Source organism: Engraulis encrasicolus, chromosome 19 (genome assembly GCF_034702125.1).
Source record: "Engraulis encrasicolus isolate BLACKSEA-1 chromosome 19, IST_EnEncr_1.0, whole genome shotgun sequence".
NCBI classification, from domain to species: Eukaryota; Metazoa; Chordata; class Actinopteri; order Clupeiformes; family Engraulidae; genus Engraulis; species Engraulis encrasicolus.
The window spans coordinates 32,990,167-33,016,128 of record NC_085875.1 but is presented as its reverse complement, the minus strand read 5'-3'; the positions used below and the strand labels follow the sequence as shown (position 1 = coordinate 33,016,128).

General features: G+C 44.1%; 1 protein-coding gene across 1 annotated transcript in view; it reads left to right on the top strand.

The window, feature by feature from the left end:
- stac (SH3 and cysteine rich domain) overlaps window positions 1–23,990 on the top strand; it is a 51,050-nt gene extending 27,060 nt beyond the window's left edge. Inside the window, exons 3-11 of the mRNA XM_063184150.1 lie at window positions 2,235–2,338; window positions 10,368–10,449; window positions 11,159–11,265; window positions 13,942–14,023; window positions 14,521–14,588; window positions 21,101–21,195; window positions 22,043–22,094; window positions 22,375–22,512; window positions 23,490–23,990. Of these exons, the coding sequence (XP_063040220.1) occupies window positions 2,235–2,338; window positions 10,368–10,449; window positions 11,159–11,265; window positions 13,942–14,023; window positions 14,521–14,588; window positions 21,101–21,195; window positions 22,043–22,094; window positions 22,375–22,512; window positions 23,490–23,588 (827 nt within the window). The 3' untranslated portion in view covers window positions 23,589–23,990. The remainder of the gene's footprint in view (window positions 1–2,234; window positions 2,339–10,367; window positions 10,450–11,158; window positions 11,266–13,941; window positions 14,024–14,520; window positions 14,589–21,100; window positions 21,196–22,042; window positions 22,095–22,374; window positions 22,513–23,489) is intronic.
- Window positions 23,991–25,962: the final 1,972 nt, after the last annotated feature.

The following is a 25,962-nucleotide window of genomic DNA, read 5'->3' as shown; positions in this document are numbered from 1 at the left end:
CAACACACACACACACGTATGCACACACTGAAACAGATACACATATACTCACAGACACATATATACACAGCGATACACTGATACATACATGCACACACACAGAGAAAAACAGATGCAACACACACACACACACACACACACACACACACACACACACACACACACACACACACACACACACACACACACACACACACACACACACACACACACACACACACATGCGCTCTCAGTATTCACAGCCTCCAAATAGGGACTCTATTCTCCCTCTCCCACTTTTTGTCATTTCGGAAAGTAATTAATTTCAGTCCATCTTCATTTGCTCGGATTTCTCTGATGTGAGGAAGGCATATCAAGGAGACTGTGTGTGTGTGTGTGTGTGTGTGTGTGTGTGTGTGTGTGTGTGTGTGTGTGTGTGTGTGTGTGTGTGTGTGTGTGTGTGTGTGTGTGTGTGTGTGTGTGTGTGGGGTGCGGCTTTTTTTCTCTGTGTGTATGTGTGCACGTATGTATCAGTGTATTGCTGTGTATATATGTGTGTCTGTGAGTATATGTGTATCTGTTTCAGTGTGTGTGTGTGTATATAGTGTCTTTTTTTCTCTGTGTGTATGTGTGCACGTATGTATCGATGTATTGCTGTGTATGTGTGTGTGAGTATATGTGTATCTGTTTCGGTGTGTGCGTGTGCGTGTGTGTGTGTGTGAGAGAGAGAGAGAGAGAGAGAGAGAGAGAGAGAGAGAGCGTGTGTGTGTGTGAGAGAGAGAGAGAGAGAGAGAGAGAGAGAGCGTGTGTGTGTGTGTGTGTGTGAGAGAGAGAGAGAGAGAGAGAGCGTGTGTGTGTGTGAGAGAGAGAGAGAGCGTGTGTGTGTGTGTGAGAGAGAGAGAGAGAGTGTGTGTGTGTGTGTGTGTGTGTGTGTGTGTGTGTGTGTGTGTGTGTGTGTGTGTGTGAGAGAGAGAGAGAGAGAGAGAGAGAGAGAGTGTGAGAGAGTGTGCGTTATAGGAGTGTGGTGGGAGCAGCAGTGAGAGGGGGGGCTATAGGGGTGACAGAGGGTCTATTACAGTATCTAAGAGCAGGGGCCAGATTGAATTAAGTGACACCGCAGATAATTTGGTTTTCGAGGACAGACGGAAGTGGATGGAAGATGGAAAGGGGGGGGGGGGAGAGACCTCTGTGTCCCCTTTTTTTCCTCCCGACATTTTTGGATGTAATTACTCAGGGCTGAGTGACATCCTAATGTCCACTGCTAGCTCAAGGTGAACAACACTGTCCCCTCATCCCGATGGATAACATCAAAAACGCAACATGTTGGCCATTTCTCTAAATCTACTAGTGTGCACACTTCCAAGTGTATCAGCCTTCGTAATCACGGCCAGTGATTGGATACTCTTTGGTGAACTCTGCGGAGTATCCAATCACTGGGCGTGACTAATTACTCTCACACACTTCCAAGGCTCATACACTTGACTTTGAGAAAGGGCCACTGTCTGCTGCCATCTCAGTTTTTCCACTCGACATTGATCTTGAGCAGGAAGTTTTATGTGCATATATTCACACCCAGCCAACATACACACATACACGAGCGTGCACGCACACACACACACACACACACACACACACACACACACACACACACACACACACACACACACACACACTTACTGTGTCTTAACGAAGGTAATGGAGTGTGTCTGCGTGACAGTGCGACGGGGGAAGGGAATAGACAGGAGAGCCCCTGGGCTAAAAGTGACAGACAGGCAGACGATCGACTGACAGACTGGCAAACACGCTGACAAACAGACTGAAACATGACTTCAGCTGATCAAGTCTTGCCCCCGTGCCCACTGGCAGGGCCGGATTAACACACAGGCTAGATACGGCTGCAGCCTAGGGGCCCCCAACTGCCAGGGGTACCCTGATTGCCCAAAAGTGAAAAAATGCAGAATTGTGACAAGATGCAATATTGGAGAATTCATCCATTGTGTTGAGTACAGTTCGTAGACATGTTATCCTGAATTTTTAGCTCCTAATTATAACACATGCATTTTTTGTGTGCAAAATTTGCCCTCTGCGGGGCCCTACAGTAGCTACAGTAACTGTAGCCTAGGGGCCCCAGGCCATCTTAATCCGGCCCTGCCCACTGCCCACAACCCCAAAGCCCCACCAACCCCCAACAATCCCACTCCTCACTCCTCACCATGTCTCCTCTCCTCTCTGCATGTTGTGTGTGTCTCTCACAGGCACCACTGCCAAGTATGGCCTACGCTGCAAAGCCTGCAAGATGAGCATCCACCATAAGTGTGTTCACGGCGTTGGACAGCAGAGCAGGTGCATGGGCAAGCTGGTAAGAATGTGTATGTGTATGTGTACGTGGGTGTGGGAATTTCAATGCCTTATGATTATGAATGCAATGGCAATGAATAATGCCAATGCTGATTAGTAATGTGACTCAGCTTATTAGTAATATATACAGTGAGTCCAATATGTATTTGATCCCTTGCTGATTTTGCCGGTTGGACCACTAATAAAGACATGATCAGTCTATAAATTTATGATAATATGTATTCAAACATGGAGAGACAGAATATCAAAAAGAAATTCCAGAAAATAACTTAAAATAATATATTTAAATTTATTTGTATTTAATTTAGGCAAATAAGTATTTGACCCCTCTAGCTAAAGAAGATAAAGTGCTTTGTGGCAAAGCCCTAGTTGTCTAGCACTGAGGTCAGATGCTTCTTTTAGTTGATGACAATGTTTGTGCATATAGTAGAAAAGATTTTTGCCCGTTTTTCTTTGCAGATTATCTCTAAAACATTAATAGTTTGTGGCTGTAGCTTGGCAAATGGGAGGTTCAGTTCCCTCCATAGAATTACTATAGGGTTAATATTTGGAGACTGTCTAGGCCACTTCATGACTTTAATATGCTTCTTATTGAGCCACTCCTTTGTTGCTTTGACTGTATGTTGTGTATTATTGTCATGTTGGGAGATCCAAAAATGGCCCACCTTCAGTGTAGTGGTGGAGGGAAGGACGTTTGCACTCAGGATTGCACATTACATGTCTCCCTCCATCCATTCGTTGACGATGTGAAGTTGTCCTGTGCCTTGGCCAGACAAACTCCCTCAAACCATAATGATACCACTTTCATGCATGATGGTGAGGAGGGTGTTCTTGGGGATCAGAGACAGCAGTTCTTTTTCTCAAAGCACATTGAATTGTGTTAATGCCAAACAGCTTGATTTTGGTTTCATCTGACTACAGCACCTCCTTATCATATCCTAAACCAGTCTGATGTCCGTTGGCAAACCTCAGGTGGGACTGCACAGGTTCCTTCTGAAGTAGAGGTACCATGTGTGCACTACAGGATTTTAAACCTCTGTGGCATTAAGTGCTACCAGTAGTTTTCTCAGTGATTTTGGTCCCAGTAGCTTTGATATCATTGCCTAGTTCATCCCGTACAGGTCTAGGGTGCTTTCTTTCTGTTCTCATGATTATTGTCAAATCCCTACAAAAGGTCAAATATTGTATAGAACCCCTGACAAGCTGATGGATAGTCATTTTGTACTCCTCACATTTTGGAAGAAATGCATCAACAGTTGGGTCATTAATACCCAGTCTCTTTCTTGTGGCTTTGCAGCCCATTTAATCTTTGTTCAGGTCTAAAATCTTGTCTCTGATATCATTTGACCGCTCTTTGGTCTTTCCCATGCTGGTGAGGTTGGAGTGTGACTGATTCACTCATACTATGGACTGATTCTGCTGATTCAATGTGTCTTTTATGCATGTTAGCATGTGCAGGTGTCTTTAATTCAGATGACAAGTTGATCGGAAGTGCCCATCTGGTCTGTGGGCCCGGAACTGTTATCAGTTGGCAGAGGATCAAATACTTATTTTGCTCGATGAAATAGAAATACGTTAATATATATTCTTTTAAAGTGGTAGTTCGCTATTTTAGACATTAAGCCCTGTTTGTGTGACTTCTGGGGTGAAGTAGAGATGTTCTCATCACAATTTTGACATTTGGTGCTGAACGGAGCATTTGGGTATCCAAGACTGCAGCCCCCCCACCTTTACATTGACTCCAATAGAGCACTCAAGCAATCGATTATAAAATGGCATTAAACTTTTGTTTGAGAAGACATGGAACTCACCGTGTGGTCAGTGGTAGACAGCGATAAATTGACCCGAAAATTGCAGCGAAATATGCCTTCTAACTGTTGTTTAGCATTTGGCGGACCTATTTTTCCCCAGACGCCGTTGAATAGCAGTAGACATCCAGCCAGTAGGTAGCGATAGTGTGTTGTTTATGTAGACATCAAGGAGTGAGGTAGAACGGCTATCTTTGAGCGGGACTGGCTACAAAAACTACAGCTTGCATACAAACCATAGATAGTAACGTAAACAAACGCACACCCATTTCCTGTCGCGCGGAGTAATACTAGTCAAACCAATACAATCAATGAAGACGGACAATAATGAATATATCTTCTCTGGAAGCGTATTTCGCGGTGATTTTCGAGCCAACGTATCGCTGCCCACCTCTGACCACTCGGTGAGTTTCATGTCTCTGCAAACGAAAGTTTAATGCTATTTTATGATCGATTGCTTGAGTGCTTCATTGGAGTCAATGTAAAGTTGGGGGGGCTGCAGTCTTGAATACCCAAATGCTCCGTTCAGCACCAAATGTCAAAATTGTGATGAGAACATCTCTACTTCACCCCAGAAGTCACACAAACAAGGCTTAATGTCTAAAATAGCGAACTACCACTTTAAGTTAATTTCTGGATTTCCTTTTTGACATTCTGTCTCTCCATATTAGAATACATATTATCATAACATTTATTGACTGGTCATGTCTTTGTTAGTAGACAAAATAACAAAATCAGCAAGGGATCAAATACTTATTGGACTCACTGTAGCTGCATCTTTTTTTTCTCGTACAATGGGATGATATGTTGGTTTCATGGCGGCAGAATTTGTCAGACTAACTCAGTGGGAGTGTCCGCAGAGATACTGCAGGGGGGTCGCGGACAGAATGGACTTTTTCTGTAAAAAACGGGGAAAAGCACAGGTTAATAGTTACCATACTGTAACGCCATAAATTAATTAGTAACAGACAGTACTAATCACTTATAAGGTCAATACATATTTTAACTTTTCCTGTGAATATAAAATTATAATTTAGCAATATTAATGGACAAATAATGTTTGGCGTTTGGAATGTTTTGCGTTCTCGCAAAAGGGGGTCCCCGCAGAAAAAAGTTTGGGAACCACTGCACTAACTGATGATACCTTCTTCCAGATGAGCTGTAAGCCGTAAGCATGTAGCTGAAGCTATATGTCATCAATAGCAATAGCACGATAGGACGATAGGATAGCACGATTAGGATTCGTTGGAATAGTCGATCACACATTAACCATTACAAACTCTCACTGCCCCCCTCTCTCTTACAGTACATACACAAACACACATGCACCCAAACTTTCGTCTATCTGACTAGTGGCGTTACCGGCCCTGAGTCAGTTTTTCCAACTGGTTATTTTTGGTACTGGTTATTAGCCAAAGCATCGAGTGTGTCCTGTTGCGTGATTCATTATGCTCCCTCTCTCTCTCTCTCTCTCTCTCTCTCTCTCTCTCTCTCTATCTCTCTCTCTCTCTCTCTCTCTCTCTCTCTCTCTCTCCCTCTCTCTTTCTCTCTATCTCTCTCTCTTTCTCTCTATCTCTCTCTCTCTCTCTTTCCCTCTCTCTCTCTGTCTTTCTATCTCTCTTTCTCTCCCTTTTTAGATGCGTCCAGCATCTCTATAACAGGGTCTGTCTGTCCGTCCGTCCGTCTGAAACGCTTTCATTAAATTTCCGTCCATCTGAAATGCTTTCATTCAATTGTTGTCTGTCTGAAACGCTTTCTTTAAATTGTTCCTTCCTGTGGCCAGAAGGCAGCAGACTACGGAGCGAATGCGTGCAAGCATAGCCTTTCTATACTAAACCGGATGCTAACGTTGGCGAAAAGTAGCCTAGCCACAGGCTAACTGACAAACGTGAGGCCAACAACTCAGCCGATCGTGATGTACGCCACAAATAGACCAATCGACCTCATATTTAGACACTACAATGTTGATTTCTGCCTTCGATTTTCATCAGTTAAGAAATCTAGCGTCGGATTAACACATTATTAAGGTAGTAAAGCGAGTTGCCGCCATGTTTGTTTTCCAGAATCACCCGGGTAGAGACAGAGAGCTCACGTGCAGCATTCTGGGTAATTGAGTTTCACAATGCACAAAATGCGTGTTTTTAATAATGCTGCAGTGAGTTTAAAAAATCAAACCAACTGCCATTTGGAAGGGCAATGGTGCTTTTCGTTGCGCTCAGAGAGAGTACAGGAGAGAACGCGTCTTTCGTAATTGCTTTGCCGTCGTGTGCATTTGATAAACTCTGGCACGGAAGTTCACTGCTTTGTGCCTTGACGGTGAAGCTGGTATTGAAAAAAAGTCTATAATTCACCTAAAGGGTCAACCCATAAGCGCATGATTCACCCAAACGGTTTTATTTATTTATTATTTGTCGATGTTTAGATTCTTTCCCACATGCACATAATGCTGAAATGGCGTGATACTAAAGGTTGTTAGGCCTAATAAATGTCTGGTAATTTGTAATGTAGCCTACTTCATCCAGCAGTTCCCAAACTTTTCCCCCTGCGTAACCCCTTTTACATTTCAATGTGGCTCGCGCACCCCATTCCAATAGACCTGACATTTTTTCTGCCATCATTACAATGGAACTTGTAGCATGACAAGTCTTGGAGTTATACATTACACTTCAGATGGATCCTTCCAGCATACAATTTACCAAACAATTAAAAACTATGTAATGTTTATGAATTCTGTATAAAAGCACACACATCAGCCATTGTTTTATTCAGCTTGCGCACCCCCTTGTAGTAGGCCGCGCACCCCCAGGGAGCAGTTTGCTGCCTTGCTGCCTGCCACAATATTTGGAGTGTCCATGATGACCAATAAACAAAAAGTACATCCTCGGGGGGCGTTGACAGGCTAGGAGGAGGCCAGGGGGGCGTTTGGGGGGAAAAATGGCATAGTTGGAACTGGCATAGAGGGACGCATCTGTTGTCCGCCTGTCGGCCTTGTTACCCCTGTGCGTCTGTGTACAAAGGCGTGTGAGTGCGCATGTTAATTGAGAGCTATGGTGGGTAGGGAGGGAGATGATGTCAAACGCTGCTTGCCGGGAAACAGCCGTCATGTGTCCGTCTTCCTCCATCAACACCAACACCATCTATCATCACCATCACTACCACCCCCATCATCACCATCACTACCACCCACATCAACACCATCACTACCACCCCCATCAACACCATCACTACCACCATCAACACCATCACTACCACCCCCATCATCACCATCACGACCACCCCCATCATCACCATCACCACCACCCCCATCATCACCATCACTACCACCACCATCAACACCATCACGACCACCCATCAACACCATCACTACCACCCCCGCTAGCAACTCCCAACAGCCCACCACCCACCACTCTACTGCCTTGGTTGGGGGCGTGGATTGGAAGGGTGCGGGGGTTGGTGTGTGAGACGAGGGGGTTTTGGCTGGTGTTGGAAGACCACTTGTAGTCACGACAGCACCAGGGTCTTAGAATCCAAGCAAAACACACGAGAAGAGAGAGCACATGGATTGGGATGTTGGAGCGCGGGTGGACATGCATGAGTAGATCTGTAGATCTGAATGTGCGTCAGTGAACGTGTGTGTGTGTGTGTGTGAGTGTGCGCAGGGGCGGGGGGGTAGGGGGGGGAGGGATGAGAAGGGGAAACAAAAAGAGCAACTCTTTGTCATGTGCCGCTCCCACATGTGCAGCCCATTGTAACTCCTCCCTACACAGATGCTGTGTGTGTGAGTGTGTTGGTGGGTGTGTGGGTGTCCTTGCGTCAGTACATGGAGCATCACGTAGCATACTACAGTATCTTGCGGCACTTGAGCAATGAGCTTCAGACTGCGTGTTCTTCTCAGCGAGACTTTTGAGTGGGCAAAACAGGATGTATAAAGAAAGGCACTTCCTGTTTCCCCCCTCTTCGTTTTTCCATGACTCGAGCCACTAACCCCGAAGATGAGCTTTTCAGGGACGCTCTCGTCTTTCTTTCAGGAGTGGAAAATGGGGTCGCAGGGGTTGAGCGTTAAAAGAGTCGTATTCCCCTTAGGCCCATGGCACTAATTTAGGGATAGCTCGTAGTCGTAGCTTCGAAAGCCTTTTATTTTTTTGGAGTTTGCTTTATTTCTCTTGGCATGGGCCTCTGATGCAAATACTTTCCAGCATTTCTCCCCAAGTTAGCATAAACCAGACCATGCCCATGCTATCATCAGATCTCTGTCTGTCCGAACAAGCCTGTGTTATCACCCAGCCATCCATCACTTCTATACTTAAGTCACAACGCAATGCTCAGTGTGACAATATAGAGCGTGGCTAGCTGATTTAAAAACATAGCAAATATTTCCATTGTAATAAATCCCCCATTTGGACATCATAGCATAGCAAACATGGCGTATTGGTATGTTTCATCTCAGTGGTCTTGTATTTTAGCCATTCTCCACACAGGGCCTTGTATGGTTCCCCACTGCTTGGCAGTCGACTGTGTTCAGAGTGTACTCCCCCCACGCCTCCTTTAACCCCCCCACCCCACTCACCCTCTTTCTTTCTGTGGTCCAACACCACACACTAAGCTGGATTAATGTCCTACCAACAATGTCAGAGTTTCCTACCTGTATGTCTCGCTGCACTGCACGTCAGCTGTCTGAGCCCCTAATGACTTGCGGTTTACAGTAGCAGGGAGATGTTTACAATGGCCTCAAGTGGACACAAAGACACACCATCGGACTTGCGCTCGCTCTCGACGAGCCAGCCGTGTAGTTCAACGGCTGCCAGATGCAGCTTTGCATAAAATGGTTCCTTCCTTGGTTCACCTTCTCCCTGAATGATCTTGCATGCGAAATGTGACATTGTGGAAAAGACTGGAGAGGTACTTCTGCACCTCAAGTGTGGCTTATTTTAGCTGCGCTCATTTGGAGTTTTCTGCAATGAAAGATTAATCAAAACAAATTAGCCATGCTGATTGCTCAGCCTTCTCCGTTAACTAAACAAAGCATAAACAAAACATTTTTTTGTGCTAATTGTGCTTGCACCTCACAAAGCTGGATGCAAAATAGCAAAAACAAACCGCTCGATTTGGCTTCTTCCGTCATGTTTGATTTTTATGCCACCTTAAATGTGTAGTACTAGAACGTATGAATGCAAAAAAATACCCATCTTGTCAGTGTGCACTTAACAAAAATTGTGTTGGTATAGAAACATCTGAGTGAAATCACAATAACTTTTCTTCTTGTTGTTCTTGTTCTTGTTCTTGTTCTTGTTCTTGTTCTTGTTCTTGTTCTTGTTCTTCTTCTTCTTCTTCTTCTTCTTCTTCTTCTTCTTCTTCTTCTTCTTCTTCTTCTTCTTCTTCTTCTTCTTCTTCTTCTTCTTCTTCTTCTTCTTCTTCTTTTCAACTGGATTTGCATCTGTAATCATTGCTTGTCATCTTAGAACATTGTTTTTTTCCTCCATTTCCAACCATTCCATTGTGCTTTTGGATGTGTGCTTTGGGTTTTTGTCTTTCTTGAGCACACACGATCCTCACCTCAAATCTTAGTGTTCTTACCTTTGATGCAGTCAAGCCCTCCAATACCAGATGCAACAAAGCAGTAATACAATATGACACAGTGCTTGATTTAGACAGGATGTTCTTCTTTTCCTTGTCATTTTCCTAATGCATACTGTCTGTGTGCATTACCAAAAAGCTGAACTTTTGCTTCATTACATCACATTACATTACACTTAGCTGACGCTTTTATCCAAAGCGCTTTATAGTTATTTTAGTACATGGTATTGGTTACAGTCCCTGGAGCAGTGTGGGATTCAGTTGGTAGTTGGCCTTGAGGTCTGTACATGTTAGACCTGATGTTTTCTCCACCATTTCCACCATTAGAAAAGAGGATGAATTTATGTAGTGCCATTACCTTAAAATGTTCTGGAAAGGGACCATTCTAAAAGTCAGTTAACAGAAGCTGACAGCAGGACGGGGGAAGCCTAAATGAGTTTGACAGTGCCAGTGTTATTTTCCCGTAGACTCATCAACATGAAGAAGCTCTTTACGCAGCTGAGGGGGGCATCTCCTGTTGTTTAATTGATCCTCTGTCACTTTGTCTCACGTCTGACTTTTCCCTCCACCTGTTTTTGTTTTCTCTCTCTCTCTCTCTCTCTCTCTCTCTCTCTCTCTCTCTCTCTCTATCTCTCTCTCCCTCTCCAGCCAAAAGGCTTTCGGCGTTACTACAGTTCTCCTCTTCTGAGTCAGGAGCAGTTCGGCTGCATCAAAGAGGTCATGCCCATCGGTAAGTGAGTGTGTGAGTGAGTTGGATACCGAATTTAGGCATTGTGCGCCATCAAACATTTTTCAATGATGTCTGCCCCATTAGGAACATTTTTACCCTAAACAGGCAAGTAACTATAGATGATAACTTCATATCGTAAAACTGTTAAATGCAAACAGTAGCACAGTATCCTGCTTTGAATTTAGGGATGAAACATTGCATTGCAAAGTATTTGACCCAAAAGGTGCCCTCTGCCTATTAAAACCTAAATATCTCAGCCTCTGAAGCACATAAAAAACATGATGTGAGTTGCATTTAAAAGCTAGGACCCTCATCTTGCATTAGACCGTGTTATTTCAGCTCTATCATACCCACATTTTGAATAAAATCCTCAAATCTAAAGAGCCTGAATGCAGCGTATATGTCACTCCAGGCACCAAAGGTCAAACAACATATACGTACGCTGCATCGAGCTAAAATGGGTTAATGAGTGCCCTATAGGCTCTTTTCTACTGCCGGTTTTCTGGTAGACTTACAGTTGGACACAGCGTGACTTGGCCACCACTTTTTGCTTTTTCGAATAGGCACGACACAGTTCAATCGTAAAACAAAAAGTGGCGGCCGAGTCGCACTGTGTCAAGCTGTAGGCCTACCAGAAAACCGGCAGTGGAAAAGAGGCATATAAAAGGTTAACCAGGTTCCTTTGTTCCCCTGCTGTCCCCCCGCTCAGCCTGTGGTAGTAAGGTGGACCCTGTGTATGAGGCGCTCCGCTTCGGGACGTCCCTCGCCCAGAGAGCCAAGAGGCCCAGCGGCTCAGAGTCCCCACCCAGACACGAGGTAAGAGAACCACTATCCTTTGGAAGTGACACGCGGTAAGAGAACCACTATGCATTGGACACGGGGTAAGACAGGGCTGGACTGGCCATCTGGCATAGCGGGCATTTCCCGATGGGCTCTGCGCCCTCGTGGGCCCCTATTTTCAGAAATGTAAAAAAAAAATGATATATGTGTATGTATGTTTTTAACATTTCTGAAAATAGTGGCCCACAAGGGTGCGGGGCCCACTGGTGAGTCAGTTCTGCGGCGCTAATTATGGGGGCGGGGCTTTAAGCCAAAAATGTGCCTGGGCCCTATTTCTCCCCCAGTCCAGACATGCGGTGAGAGAACCACTATCCATTGGAAGTGTGGTCACTGGCAGAGGATCCAGCTGTAGACAAATCTGTGAGAGTGTCATTGACTGAGGAGCACTGTCTGTCCGCCTTGTCCTCTGCTAAAAGAGATTTCTGGTGCACTGTATTTTGACACATATTTGTGAGTGTGCATGTCATATGTGTTTGTAAGACAAATGTTTTGTGCGTGTGCTCGTGTGTGTGTACATGTGCAAGAGAATGTGTATGTGTTTGTGTGAGTGTGTGTGTGTGTCCATGCAAGTGGATGTATTGGAGTCATGTGACTGAGAGAGACTTAGTAGAGAGGGAGAAATAGGAATGAATCCTGGCATGAAGCCAAGAGAGGAGACCAAGGAGTGACTAATGGACACGGAGCCCATCCATCAGGAGAAGTGCAGATTTTCCAGCCATAATTAATTACTGGGCCCATAAGTCACTTGACTGGCAGAGTCACAGTGGTGGGGGTGGGGTGGAGGGTGGTATTGGCTGTGGATGCTGCTAACAGCGAGCCTCAGCCTCATTGTTTGACAGGGCAAATCGATTTCCACTGTCGTGTGACACATAGATCCCGAAGTGTGAAATGCCTCTCATCCCACATGTATAATTATGCTCATTAGAGATATTGAATATTACAGGCCTCATGGTGTGAGAATGGCACAGTGCAGACAGTGGCTATTGATCCATGGTGTTGATGCAGGCGTGCTTAGAGCTATTGCAGCCATGGCGTGTAATGGTTAGGGAGCTGGTTCTTGTGATTGGAAGGTTGCAGGTTCAAATCCCATGTCATCCACGACTGAAATGCCCATTGCATATGGAAATGGTTTATATGATGAGGCCATGCATGTTGACTGATTATATGAGAAATATAAATGTAAATATGCCGGAATTAGTCAAATTGTTACTTTTCATTTGTAAGGAAGGCGCCTTACCCCACACTTCTACAGGGACAGTAACCCAATACCCTGGGCCCACAGTAAATTACTGTAAGTCGCTTTGGATAAAAACGTCATCTTAGTGTAATGTAATGTATTCATTTGATATAATTGACCTCATGTGAAGAGTTATTGATTTGCATTGTGATGTCACATAATTAGGCATTTACCTTTTTAAAGACCAGCGTGACTCACTCACATGAGGCAAACTCTGTCTGTCTGAAAGTCTGAATGTCTGAAAAGATTTGATGCATGCACGATGCGCAATGGATGGCATTCTTCATCAACTTGAGCAAACAAACAAAAGCATGGATGTTTACAAAAGGCAGACAAACACAAACTGGCGCTGACTCACTCGCTCGCTCACTGGGATTGTCGCACTCCGAAGGCAACAAGGCATACTGGAATCAGACTGTGGTCTTTTTCTGTTTTTCAATTCCCAACTCAAATTGTGTAGACTCAGTTAGCTTAGCCTACATACAGTACATACAAAACAATGCCATCTTGATCACCCTACTCACTCAGTATAACTATGCACTATCCAGGGCCCAGATGGATTGATGCTGTGCCGTAGATATCGCCGGTACTCTAAAATGTGCCCAATAAAGGACAGATAGCCAGGAAGACGGGGAAGATGGTGCGCTGGGGACCAAGGGGGTAGATGTTCCCTCCTAGCAACATAAACACGCTTGGCTTTAAAGCTTCACTACGGGCAGATAACGTCCACCATAAACAGTACAAGACATATAAACAAACGTCGGCTTTTGATATCCGGTTTCTTTTTTTGCATCTTGTTGGTTGGGAGGGTGGTGTGTTTGCGTGCGTGCGTACGTGCGTGCATGCGTGCGTGCGTGTGTGTGTGTGTGTGTGTGTGTGTGTGTGTGTGTGTACGTGCTTGCGTGTGCGTGCGTGTGTGCATGCGCGCGTGCGTGCGTGTGTGTGTGTGCTGCTTTTTGAAGTGTCATTGTTTTGGCTGCTTGAGGAGAGACTCAACAGGGCTACAGTAAATCACCGGCAGGACTACAGTATGTTTGATGTCTAGAAGTCCACTAGCAGAGACAACCTTGGATGTAACGCGGATCTAATCCTACATGAATATATGAATACCCCCTCTGCCTCAGTCACACTCACCATCACACTTCTCTCTAGATCTGCTTGCCATTGTCTCTTTTCCAATTGGCTGGTATGTGGTAAAGGGAAAGAAAGTAAAAAAGAAACAAAGAAAGAAAGACAGACACAAAAGGAAGGGAAGAGACAAAATGAAGACAGCAAGCGAATTAACAAATCAATGTATGAAAATGTTCATCTGTGTGTTGGCCAGGCAATATATGGTTGTTGCAACACAATACTGTTGAATTTTTACAAAATAATATGCTGTGTTTATGAAATGCTATTGTGCTGAATGTTCACAGAGCAGTGGAGACTTGGCGCAGGTAAAAGAGGAGGCAGCGGGGCGAAGCAGAGCAGAGCTCACCAGGAAACACAGTGACAATGGTACGCTACACTATTTCATTCAGCACTCACAGGCCCTTCGGTTCACTAAATTTGGGCCCCTTCCTAATGATGGTCAAGTAATATAAATTAATATATCGGTCCTTTCAAACACACTGCCTCATCAATAAGGACGCTATGAAGTTTTTCTGACCATTCCGACACCATTTTGGTCTGTATGTCTGTAATTTATGTATGTACAGTATAGTGCGTATCGAGTACATGAAAGTAATATCCATGCTTTTATATGGAATCTTTATTAATAATACCAACACATTTGCTTGTGTTTCTGCACTTTCAATTTAATTTAGTCTTCAAGGTTCATTCTGTCGAAATATGATCTTTTGACTGTTAAAAAAACCCCTATTTTACACACAAACTGTTCTACAATGGAAATGCGTTCTGATGTACAGTTGTCCAATGGATGAGAAACAAATCTATTGGCTGTTCAACAGCAGAAGGATATGACACAGTCTTATAACTGGCGTTTTTTCCTGCAGTGTTCACAGCGCTGGAGAACGGAACGGAGTCTTTCCACGCGGCTGAGCGGAAGAGTGACAGCTCACCGGTGAGCATCCACAGCGCGTTCCCATGACGCCATGCATCACAGAGGCCCCCGGGGGCCAATAGAACATCTGATGGGTTCCACAGGCTCATTTCAAACGAAAGAGGAATAAGGAGTGGGCAGCTCTTGGGACAGTGTAGGGACATCAAACAGTGACTATAAGGACAAAACAAAAGTTGCAGTCATACCAGCACAGTCATTTACAGGCAAGATGGAAAGGGAGCGAGTGCGGAAATGTTTCGGACTTTGTAGAAGGAGGTGTTTCCTTAGGTGTTACAGGCATTGATGGGCAACCTGGATTCAGAAAATACAATCCAGTTCCACATATCTGGGTTGCTGGGATCGGGCTATACCTGTCTAATTGCCCTATTTGGCCCGTTTATACCAGGTTATTAGGAATTTGTGTCATTGGATTACAGCTTCTGAATCCCCTTACTGCAAACTTTGATTTACAGAGCATCCCATGTACAAGTAGTATGAGAGTGCATCTCATGCCCTCACGATCCACCCTGACATCATCCTTAAAGTATGTCAGTGAAGATATAAAAAACAGATGTGGACAATGTTCATCAAAATTCCTCTTTCCTCACGTGACAGATCATGCCTTCATTTGGCTCGCTGGAAAGTAGAGCAGAAAGACGACAGCAACTAGAGGAGAGAGAAGGAGAGGAGAAGTGAAGAGAGGTGAGGAGGAGAGGAGTGAGGAGGACAGGGGAGAGGAGGGAAGGAGGACATGGTGGCATAAATACTAGCAATGTTGAAGCTTTAAGAGGTCAACATACTACAGTATCCCTGTGGTGCTCAGCCACTGAAATGCTCCCCATGGGCTTGGGCTTCAATATCCAGACCAGACCACACACACACACACACACACACACACACACACACACACACACACACACACACACACACACACACACACACACACACACACACACACAAGAATAGCTAAACAGTTCCTTAAAAGTAGAAATATATGAAATATAAAAATCACATTTCCAAAATGGTCTTTCTTAAGCACCATTTTCTCTGAAATGATAGCCACAAATACAACAAATGTGTTTGTGTTTCCATTAAATGAAATGCCGTAATTTGATGCTGTAAGCACTTTTGTTGACATCCATCAGGCACAATCATCCTAAGAGGATGCAGAATTGTTTGTTAGACAGGGATTGCCATCTCTCTGCATTTCCTGATAGTAAACATTAAGATTCATAGTGTCTGAATACAATTTTCTTTTAAAACAGACTTTTTAATTACAGCGCCCTCCACAATTATTGGCACCCCTGGTTGAGATGTGTTAAAAGCCTTAAAATAAATTCAGTGTTTATTGCAGAAGAATACGGTCACACTGAAAATTGTAGGAAAATGTAGCCTTCAACTCAAATGAATTGTAAGAAAATAAAAAAATCCCTGACTAAAAAATAATTATTTTTCATTAAATCACCTGTTCCACAATTATTGGCACCCTTAACAATTCCCAGGAAATAAATGTAATTGAAGCATTTCTGTCATTTCTACAGTAGTTTACAAAGTTTACCAGAGTATGTAGGAACATTTAATTAGTAATTCATCACTTCCTGTTTCCCTGGGGTATAAATATGACGTGACACCGAGGCCATTTCTCTTATCCACTCTTAAACATGGGAAAGACAAAGGAACACAGCATACAAGTGAGGCAGATGTGCGTCGACCTTCACAGGTCAGGCAGAGGCTACAAGAAGATTGCCACGCAACTGCAGCTGCCCATATCCACTGTGAGAGGAATAATTAAGAAGTTCAAAACAACTGGAACAGTGGTAAACAAGCCTGGACGAGGACCCAAGTTTATTTTGCCACCACGCACAGTGAGGAGGATGGTAAGAGAAATCAAAAGATCTCCAAAGCTCACTGTTACAGAATTACAACAAATGGTAGCATCCTGGGGTCACAAAGTCTCCAAATCAACCATCAGGCGCTGTCTACACGCCAACAAGCTGTTTGGGAGGCATGCACGGAGAAAACCTTTCCTCACTCACAATCATAAACGCAAGCGTCTGGAGTTCGCCAAGCGGTATTGGGGCTTCAACTGTGACCGTGTGCTTTGGTCAGATGAGACCAAGATTGAGCTTTTTGGCAAAAAACACTCTAAGTGGGTCTGGCGTACCACGAAAGATGTGCATGCTGAAAAGCACCTCATACCCACTGTGAAGTATGGGGGTGGGTCAGTGATGCTGTGGGGCTGTTTCGCTTCCAAAGGCCCTGGGAAACTTGTTAGGGTGCATGGCATCATGAATGCTTTGAAATACCAGGACGTTTTAAATCAAAATCTGTTGCCCTCTGCCCGAAAGCTGAAGATGGGTCGTCACTGGGTCTTTCAGCAAGACAATGACCCTAAACATATGGCCAAATCTACACAGAAATGGTTCACCAGACACAAAATCAAGCTCCTCCCATGGCCATCTCAGTCCCCAGACCTCAACCCCATTGAGAACCTGTGGGGTGAGCTGAAGAGGAGAGTACAGAGGAGAGGACCCAGGTCTCTGGATGATTTAGAGAGATTCTGCAAAGAGGAATGGCTGAAGATCCCTCTTTATGTCTTTTCCCATCTTGTGAAACATTATAGGAGAAGATTAGGTGCTGTTTTGTTGGCAAAAGGGGGTTGTACAAAATATTAATACCAGGGGTGCTAATAATTGTGACACACATTATTTGATGTCAAATAATTATTTCTTTATGTGGGATTTTTCCCCACTGAATAAATGCACTTGTATTGAAGGTTGGATTTTTCTCTTTTTTTCCATTAAGGTCCCATATTATTTAGAAAAAAAATAAAATAATTGGAAGCTAAAAAACACATCTCAACCAGGGGTGCCAATAATTATGGAGGGCACTGTATGTGAACATTTTGTAGATCAGTGATTCCCAAACTGGGGGTTGGGCCCCCAGGGGGTCATGGAAGATATTACTTGGTCCAAAAGGGGGTCCGAGGAGAATAGGTTTGGGGACCGCTGGTGTAGGCCATGTCAAGACTGTTTAGTTATTAGTGGCATAGCTGTTCCTCCGGGGTTTGGGGTCTACCATCTCCAATGATATGAATTATAGTGTAGTTAGCTTGAGTGCTGTTAACTTGAGGGTGAAATAAAATGCTTAGGAAGCGTTCTTGTTAATGCATTTTAGAGTCTCCGTGAAATATTGTAATCGTCTACATAAAACCACAGTACCCAGACGTTTAGTTTATGACGGAAAAAGACATCTGCATCTTCACTCATCTTTAGTTTCCTTCAGTGTAGGGCTGCACAATATATCAAAAATGCATCGAAATCGCGAGTGGCAATATGCATATCGCAAAAATGACGAAAAAGGAAGCAAAACATTTCTGTGCAGTCCAATCACTAGCTGAATATCAACAAATGCGTAAGAAGCCTGCCATGACCAAAGCCACGCCCCCCACACAGACCAACAAATTAGTGACAAGAAAAACACTCGGCTAAATTTCTAAATATCGTTTAAATATCGTTATCGAGGTATTGCATGCTGTTATCGAATATCGATATATATTTTTTCTGATATCGTGCAGCCCTACTTCAGTGGGACTTTAGCAAGGACGTGGGTATGGGGTAGGATGGTGGTTAGGAGGGCACAACATGGTCAAGAAGCCATTTGAGGATACTTCATATTTATTATTAATAATAATATCGAGGCCCAGAACTTCTGGCTGCCTTAAGTTGGTCCTGGGTCAGTATATCTTTTTTTCTGTATTTTTTTTAGATGGCCAAGTAGGCAAGTTGTACTCTGCTCTACTCTACTCCACTCTTAAGTTTCACGTGACTCTGAGAACTGATGCTGTGCCAGGTTGTCTATTGCATGTCCATTGGTGATCCAAGACTTGGCGAAAGTCCACATATCCTGAGTTTCCCAGCGCTTGAGATCACGTCCCCCCCCATCAACTCTCCCAAAAAAAGGCTGACATACTCCTGCTCCACTTGTGGTGCATACAAATATGAATTCCTCTGTGGTCTCCTCTGTAGTTTTTCTCATCTGAGACATCATACGTATATGGCATCACAGAATGAAAGTTTCACAGCCTCTGAGACATTTCACTACTTTGTATAAAAAGTACTAAATATTTCTTTACTGGGACTACTTTTTTAATTTACGCCGAGATAGAGGTGTAATGCTATTGCTGCAGTTAAATATTTTAGGATTACTGACAGTACACTAACAGAAAACCACACTTGTAGATAAACCTCATGGTAGATCTAATACATTTCTAGTTTATAATTCTTATAGCGCAAGCCTCTATCTTTGTAAACAAAGACTCCTATTTGTTCTCTCTTTGTATCTACCAGTTTTGCTTCTCTCTCTCTCTCTCTCTCTCTCTCTCTCTCTGTCTCTCTCTCTCTCTCTCTCTCTCTCTCTCTCTCTCTCTCTCTCTCTCTCACACACACACACACACACACACACACACACACACACACACACACACACACACACACACACACACACGCACACAAAAACACATTCACATTCACACACACACACAAAACAAAAAGCCTCTCTTCCTGCAGTGACGAGTGCTCGCTCCATGCTTCCCCTTATCTGGTGGTGCATAGCATGGTCTGTGTGGAGGCCATTCATCTGCGCTGACGGCCAGCGCCATTAAACAGACCTGCCTGCCGGCCTGTCTGCCTGCCTTGCCTGCCTGCCTACCTGCCTGCCTGCCTCCCTGCCTCCCTCCCTGCCTGCCTGCCTGCATGTCTGCCTGCCTGCCCCCCTGCCTGGGAGACGTTGGCAGTGGCTGGAACAGGGTAATGAGCAGAGGGATAAAACATGCCCCCCCCCCCCCCCCCCAAAAAAAAACAGATATCCTTGCACACGCTCCTTTTTTGCGTTTAGAATCAGAGGAACAAACAAAACAAAGAACGGTGGCGGGATGGAGATTGGAGCGAGGTGAGGTCGTCCATCCTCCTGCATGGTCCTCGCTCCGTGGTTCCTTATCACAGCAATTACCATGGACGTCTGCTTCCCAAACGCACATCTTGTCCTTGTGATACGTTTGTCAAGGCCTACTCTATTTGTTGGGTTTTGTTTTTTTTTTGTTCTCTTGTTGGGAGATTTTCTATGTGTGCTCCACGCCCTGCAGACAAATGGGCTTTTAAGTTCTGCAGATGGGTTTAGAGAGCCGGCGCTTTAGTGTTTAGGCCCTGGTGAATTGCAGTCACCGCACACGATTTGTAGCCAGAGACCCATGATGCGGTCCCTGTGATTGGTTGACCCGTATAATTCTATATAAAACGACAAATCGCGGGGTTGTGTTGTCTTCAATGGAAAGACATGTGGAGGAGGGGACTGTTTTTTGTGCATATTTTGTGGCCTGGTTTTCATTGCCCGAGTAATCTCAAAAAGCTGGACCATGAAGTGCCCCCGTCCTTCTCACGTGGACTCAAGGACGCAGCAAAGACAAGCAGTATGGAGGGAAACACTGGCAGTGTATTTGATTTAGTTTTTAATGAATTTTGGAAATGCAAGTCATTCTTTAATGTCATTTCTCAAATATAACGGCTGCCTTGGCTTTGATTCTCTCCTCTAAAAAAGGCTGCTGTGCCGAGAGAAACAAAAGATGTTTCCTCCCACGCATGCAGATCAGCCTAATCTCAAGACAACAAAAAAAACTCCAGTGAACCATTTGGGTGATTTCTCAGAAAGCAGCGAACCAGCCAACTTGAACACGGATACGCAATGGAAAAATATTCAAATCCTCTCAAGGAAAAAGGAATCTTCCACAGATAGCACTAATGTCATTGGGTATTTGATGCCTAAAACTCACCAAAAGCAAGCACACATGCAGCTCAAAGGACCTACTGTATACGCAAAGTCATTTTGAATTCAAGAACCTCCTCAAAACTGAGGGAAATGCTTTACAAATCTGGAAATGCTTATATACAGTCGCTTCTTTGAACATTTGAAAAACGGAACATTTTTCCAGTGTCACTTAGGCTGAATAACAGTCTGTGTAGCTGTGGCCTAGTATACTGGTTAGGGAGTTGGTCTTGGGTTTGGAAAGAATGTGTGTGGGGGAGTGAGTAACCAATGTTTTCCTGCACCCTTGTCCATGGTTGAACTCCCTCACCCACTCCCGTTCCCTTCCCTTGACCAAGGCATCTAACCCCCATGCTGTTTTATTCAGTCAACACTTCAGAGAATAGGACCAACTAGGAGGAATTGTTACATTTAAGTCACTAAGTGTTGAATTAACAATGTAAAATGCTCTGTGTACACCCAAGTCCCTCAGAATAAGAACTAAATGTAATGTAATGTGTGTGTGTGTGTGTGTGTGTGTGTGTGTGTGTGTGTGTGTGTGTGTGTGTGTGTGTGTGTGTGTGTGTGTGTGTGTGTGTGTGTGTGTGTGTGTGTGTGTGTTTGTGTGTGCGTGCGTGCGTGCGTGCGTGCGTGCGTGTGTGTGCATGCGTGCGTGTGTGTGTGCGTGCGTGCGTGCGTGCGTGCGTGCGTGTGTGCGTGTGTGTGTTTTACAGGTGAGGTCGGGCCAGAGTAAGGACCTGCTGCAACTCAACACCTACGTGGCCTTGTACAGATTCGTTCCCCAAGATGCCGACGACCTGGACCTCAGGTACGCTTTGGTCTGTGTGCGCAGCATATGAGAGGGCTGTCAGTATAAGAATAAGACTGTGGATCTCCCAAATGACACTACAATCGTCACTGCTTCATTTCCAATTCAATCCCTCTACGACACAGAGCTCGAGCAGACAGTCTCCTCTCAATACGTGGTGCTATAAACATAAAGTGCAGACAGAAACTGACAGTAACAATTACAACGAAACTAAGGTTCACAAAACTGGCAATTCATTATGTTTTTTCCTTTCAATTATTGTTTTTTTAATTATCTCATGGTGAACCGTTTACAGCTCGAAGGCACAAGTGTGCTTTTCATTTCACATAGACTCTGTTTTTGTAAAATTTTGAGTTGCAACTGCTTTTGCTTTCTTGAGGGAAAAATACAACACACATGCAGAGACACTGACCCACCCCCCCACCCCCTTCTATCAGTGCAACTCCTAATATGACCACAGTTCATTAATTCAAAGATTCTCTATTCTAATTGCATTAAGAACGTCTCTGATTAATTATAATCCTATAAAGCTTATCCAGGAGCATTTAACGGAGAGTACATTTCCTCAGGCTGAAATTGGACAGTCTGAAATCAGTCTACTGTTGTATTCCCCCTGATCACATTAATCACTACTTGTTTTTTAGACAGTCTTTCCTCTTTCATCGTTTCTTTTCCTTTTTTATACTGTATATATTTAAGATGCTTTTGTGCCTTTATTGGACAGTGATAGTACTGTGAAGATGTGACAGGAAAGTATGGGAAGAGAGAGATTGGGTAGAGTTGGGAAATAACCTAGGCCGGATTCGAAGCCAGGCCCAAATATATACTCTTTCCTCTGGTCTTGCAGGCCTGGGGACAGGATTGTGCTGTCAGACGACTCCAACGACGATTGGTGGAAGGTAAAGAACTTCTGATTCTTCTCAACAGTCCCTAGAATATTTAAGAGCTCTCTTGACTTGTGTCTTAAAGCTGTCTGCTCTCATTTAACGTCTCATTTTAAAGATCCGTTAGAGTGTTGACGCATGGTTGTTTGTCAAAAATGAAACGAGTCTTGTCCATTTTTTATTTGATTGTAGCGCTCTGAAGCTTTAACCCAATCCATCAGTATGTCAGAGCAAGAGGCGACGGATGGATGTTGCACCAAATTAAAGGATTAAACTTTTATGCTTTGACTGGCAGGGTGTGATTGAAGACCGGATAGGATACTTCCCAGCGTCCTTTGCGCAGCAGGTGAGGGCAGGGGATCAAGTGTTCAGGTGTACGCGCACGTTCATCGGCTGCAAAGAACAAGGACAGATCACTCTCAAGGAGGGACAGGTGTGTAGAATCATGTGCATGCGCTCACAAAAATCACACATGCATGCAGGCACACACACACTTACAGTACAGTACTGTACACACACACACACACACATGCACACACACACACACACACACACACACACACACACACACACACATGCACACACACACACACACACACACACACATGCACACACACACACACACACACACACACGTAAAAAGTGAATTCATAATAAATGAATGTAAATGAATAATTGATTAGATAAACAAACCTCAGTCCTTATGCAACAGTGAAGTTTGGCAGTTTCATGCATGTGTTCCCCACATATCCTGTTACTATTATCTTCATCTGTTAGTTATTTATGAAGGCAAACACTGAATGTAGCTCTTTATTGCGCTGTAGCTTGAATATTACATCATACACTCGCACACACACACACACACACACACACACACACACACACACACACACACACACACACACACACACACACACACACACACACACACACACATGCACACACACACTAAGGGCCAGCGTTATTGGGGGCATTTGGCGCGGGGTACAAGATATTTATTTAAGGTATAAGATAAGCCTTTATTGTCTCTTTGACAGACAAATTAGTCATGGGCAATTAATTGACAGTGTTATTACACAATATAATAACATAATAGACAATAAACAAGTAGCATGTAAAACCTGGGTAAATTATGAATGTGATGAAGTGGTTTGGACACTGGGAATGAGCTCCAAAACTATAAACTTTATTTCTTTATACAAACGGCAACGTATATTTGTGTAAAGAAATAAAGTTTATGTTTTTGGAGCTCATTCCCAGTGTGCAGACCACTTCATTACACTGTCTACTGCCTTTGTCTGACCCCTGGATTATTGTTTTGTGGATGCGCAACCCAACTTTCAAACTAAATTATGAATGTAAGAATTGAAAATAGGTCCAGCATTTGACTGCCTGTGTTGTTCTCCTCAGGTGTGTGTGAGCAGTGAAGACGAGCAAAGCGGCTTCATCCGCGTCATCAGTGGGAAGAAACAAGGCTTCGTGCCCTGCGATGTCCTGGAGGACATATGAAAGACATCTGAGACAACAAGGACATAGACTGAGATAGGCTGAGGAAACAGGTAGAAGACAGTGACCGACATGAGCTAGAATGAGAAAAAGAGAAAGAGGCAGAGAGATTTCTCGGTTCTCAGGCTTTAATGGTGTGGCTTCATGAAGCAGATCTTCTTCAGTGTCTTAACTTCCACAGTAAAGTGTGTCTGCTAGTCCGTTATGAGCAGGGCTCTAAATTAAATTAACACTAGCCAATTAGCCAAATGCTGGTGAAATGTAAGTTTGGCTGATCAACATACTAGCCACTTTGACCCATTAGTGAGTGTGTTTTTGGCTAGTAAGATTGTCATCTACTAGGCGTTTTGGCTGGTGACCAAAAAAAAGTTAATTTAGAGACCTGGTTATGAGGCCCTGGTTTTAGCAGCATACTGTATGGGTGATGGGGAGGGAGGGGTGGGAGATGGTGGAGATGGGGGGTAACTTGTGAAGTAACTGGAGTCTAAACGGGCTCTGTGGGTCCCTTGAGCTGCTACAGTAAATGTTAGCCAGAGCATTGTTTTATGTTGGTTAGAGTGCTTGTTACTTTTTTTGTGCGAGGAAAAAAAATCCTTGCGTTTGTGTGTGTGTTTGTGTGTGTGTGTTTTTGTGTGTATGCTCTTCAACAAGGTCCACAGCGGGAAGATGATTATTGATCTCTATTGTGTGTTGGCGAGTGCTCTCTGTCTAGCTGTCCATCTCTATTGTTCACCGGCAGACAGGAGGGGTGGGGGTGGAGTGGAGATGGGGAGAGGGGGGCTGTTTTTAGGATGCCTCTTTTTAAAGGCCTGCGTGTGCCAGTGCCACACCACACCCACATAAATAGCACATGCCCCACAACACAGAGCAAACACATCGTTTCCTGGCACCCTCTAGCCCTGTAGCGCCCTCTAGCCTTGACACTGGGCACCTCAACCTCCTGTGGAAGAACGAAAGCGGAATGCTGTAAAAGACAGACAGAGCCTTAATATCAGACGCAGCAGTCTATACGGTTTCTCTTTTTTTGGTCTTTTTTATGCTCGACTTCTCTGCAGCAGATACCGAGCCCCCCCCCCCATCCCCCCCCCCACCGAACACACACACACACACACACACACTCTCCTGCTCCCTCCTGAGAAATCACAATCCGTGCACGTTGCAGGTCCCTCTCCCTGCACTCCTGATTAGTCCAATACACCGGAGCCAGATTATCAAGGACATCGTAATTATCTTACGAGCTCAATCAGTTCGACTTGAGCCATAAGGGAGCGTTCAAACGTGCAACGTTGATGAGCCTCGCAGCCGTGCTGAGCAAGTTGAGGAGTCGACAGTGAAGCACATGGAGGTGTTTTCAACCCATTTGTTTTGTCCCAGCGCTCTCGCCGACACTTAAGCAAGTGTAGCCCCACGAACATTCCATGTGGCAGAACTAAACTAGAGGCAAATGAGAGTGCAAGAAAAAAAAGATCGCAGACATATCATGGGAACTAATTTAATTTCCCGAGGTGGGATGTTTTCAAAGAACAAAATGGGGTTGGCAGAGAGGGACAGGGGAGGTGGATACAATAGACAGTAAACAACAAAAATGGTTCTCTTGACAAAAATCGAAGGCTCTTGCAGTGCAAAAGCACAAGATAACATAAGATATATGAGAAATGTTTAAAAGCAGTTAAGGTAGATGAGGCAACACTTTGAAATGTGACCGCTGGTGCGGTTTTGGTGCTCCAATATCCAGCTGTGTAGACACGTGTAGCATGCTGCAAACCTCTCATCACTTCTGATGTCTTTGTCTGAAGTTGGCAGAGAGGAACGTACGCGAATGACTCATTAGCCTTAGACAGAAGTTACTGTACTTACCATAGCAGCTGTTAACCTTTAAGAGTGTGGGTTTTTGAACATTCTATAAAAAGAATGTGTTCTATAACAATGCAAGATTCTAAAATTCCAAATTGTATTGTATGGCGCCCAGAATTCTATAGAACTTTCACTGCCCGAACATTCCCGTCCTGAAAGACTCTTGCCTCGACTGAATGTAGATTCAGCAGATTCACTGCATATCGTCGCTGTCAGGCAGAAACCTTGTATCTCCACTTTTCATGTTTTTTACTTATTGATTTATAAATGCCTATTTTCTAAATAAGCAATCATTGCAACATTGAAGTTGTTTATTAAATAGTTTATCATGCACATCTACTAATGGAGACTGACCAGTAGCACTGATTTATATTTTATAATGAATAAAGAATGAATATGAAATGATAATAAGAAATAGTGGAGATAGGCCTACATAGACCTACTGTATGAGGTTTCTGGTGGACAGCGACAATATATTATGACAAAAAAATCTCTCTCTCTTCAGATGCGAAGCTAAACCATA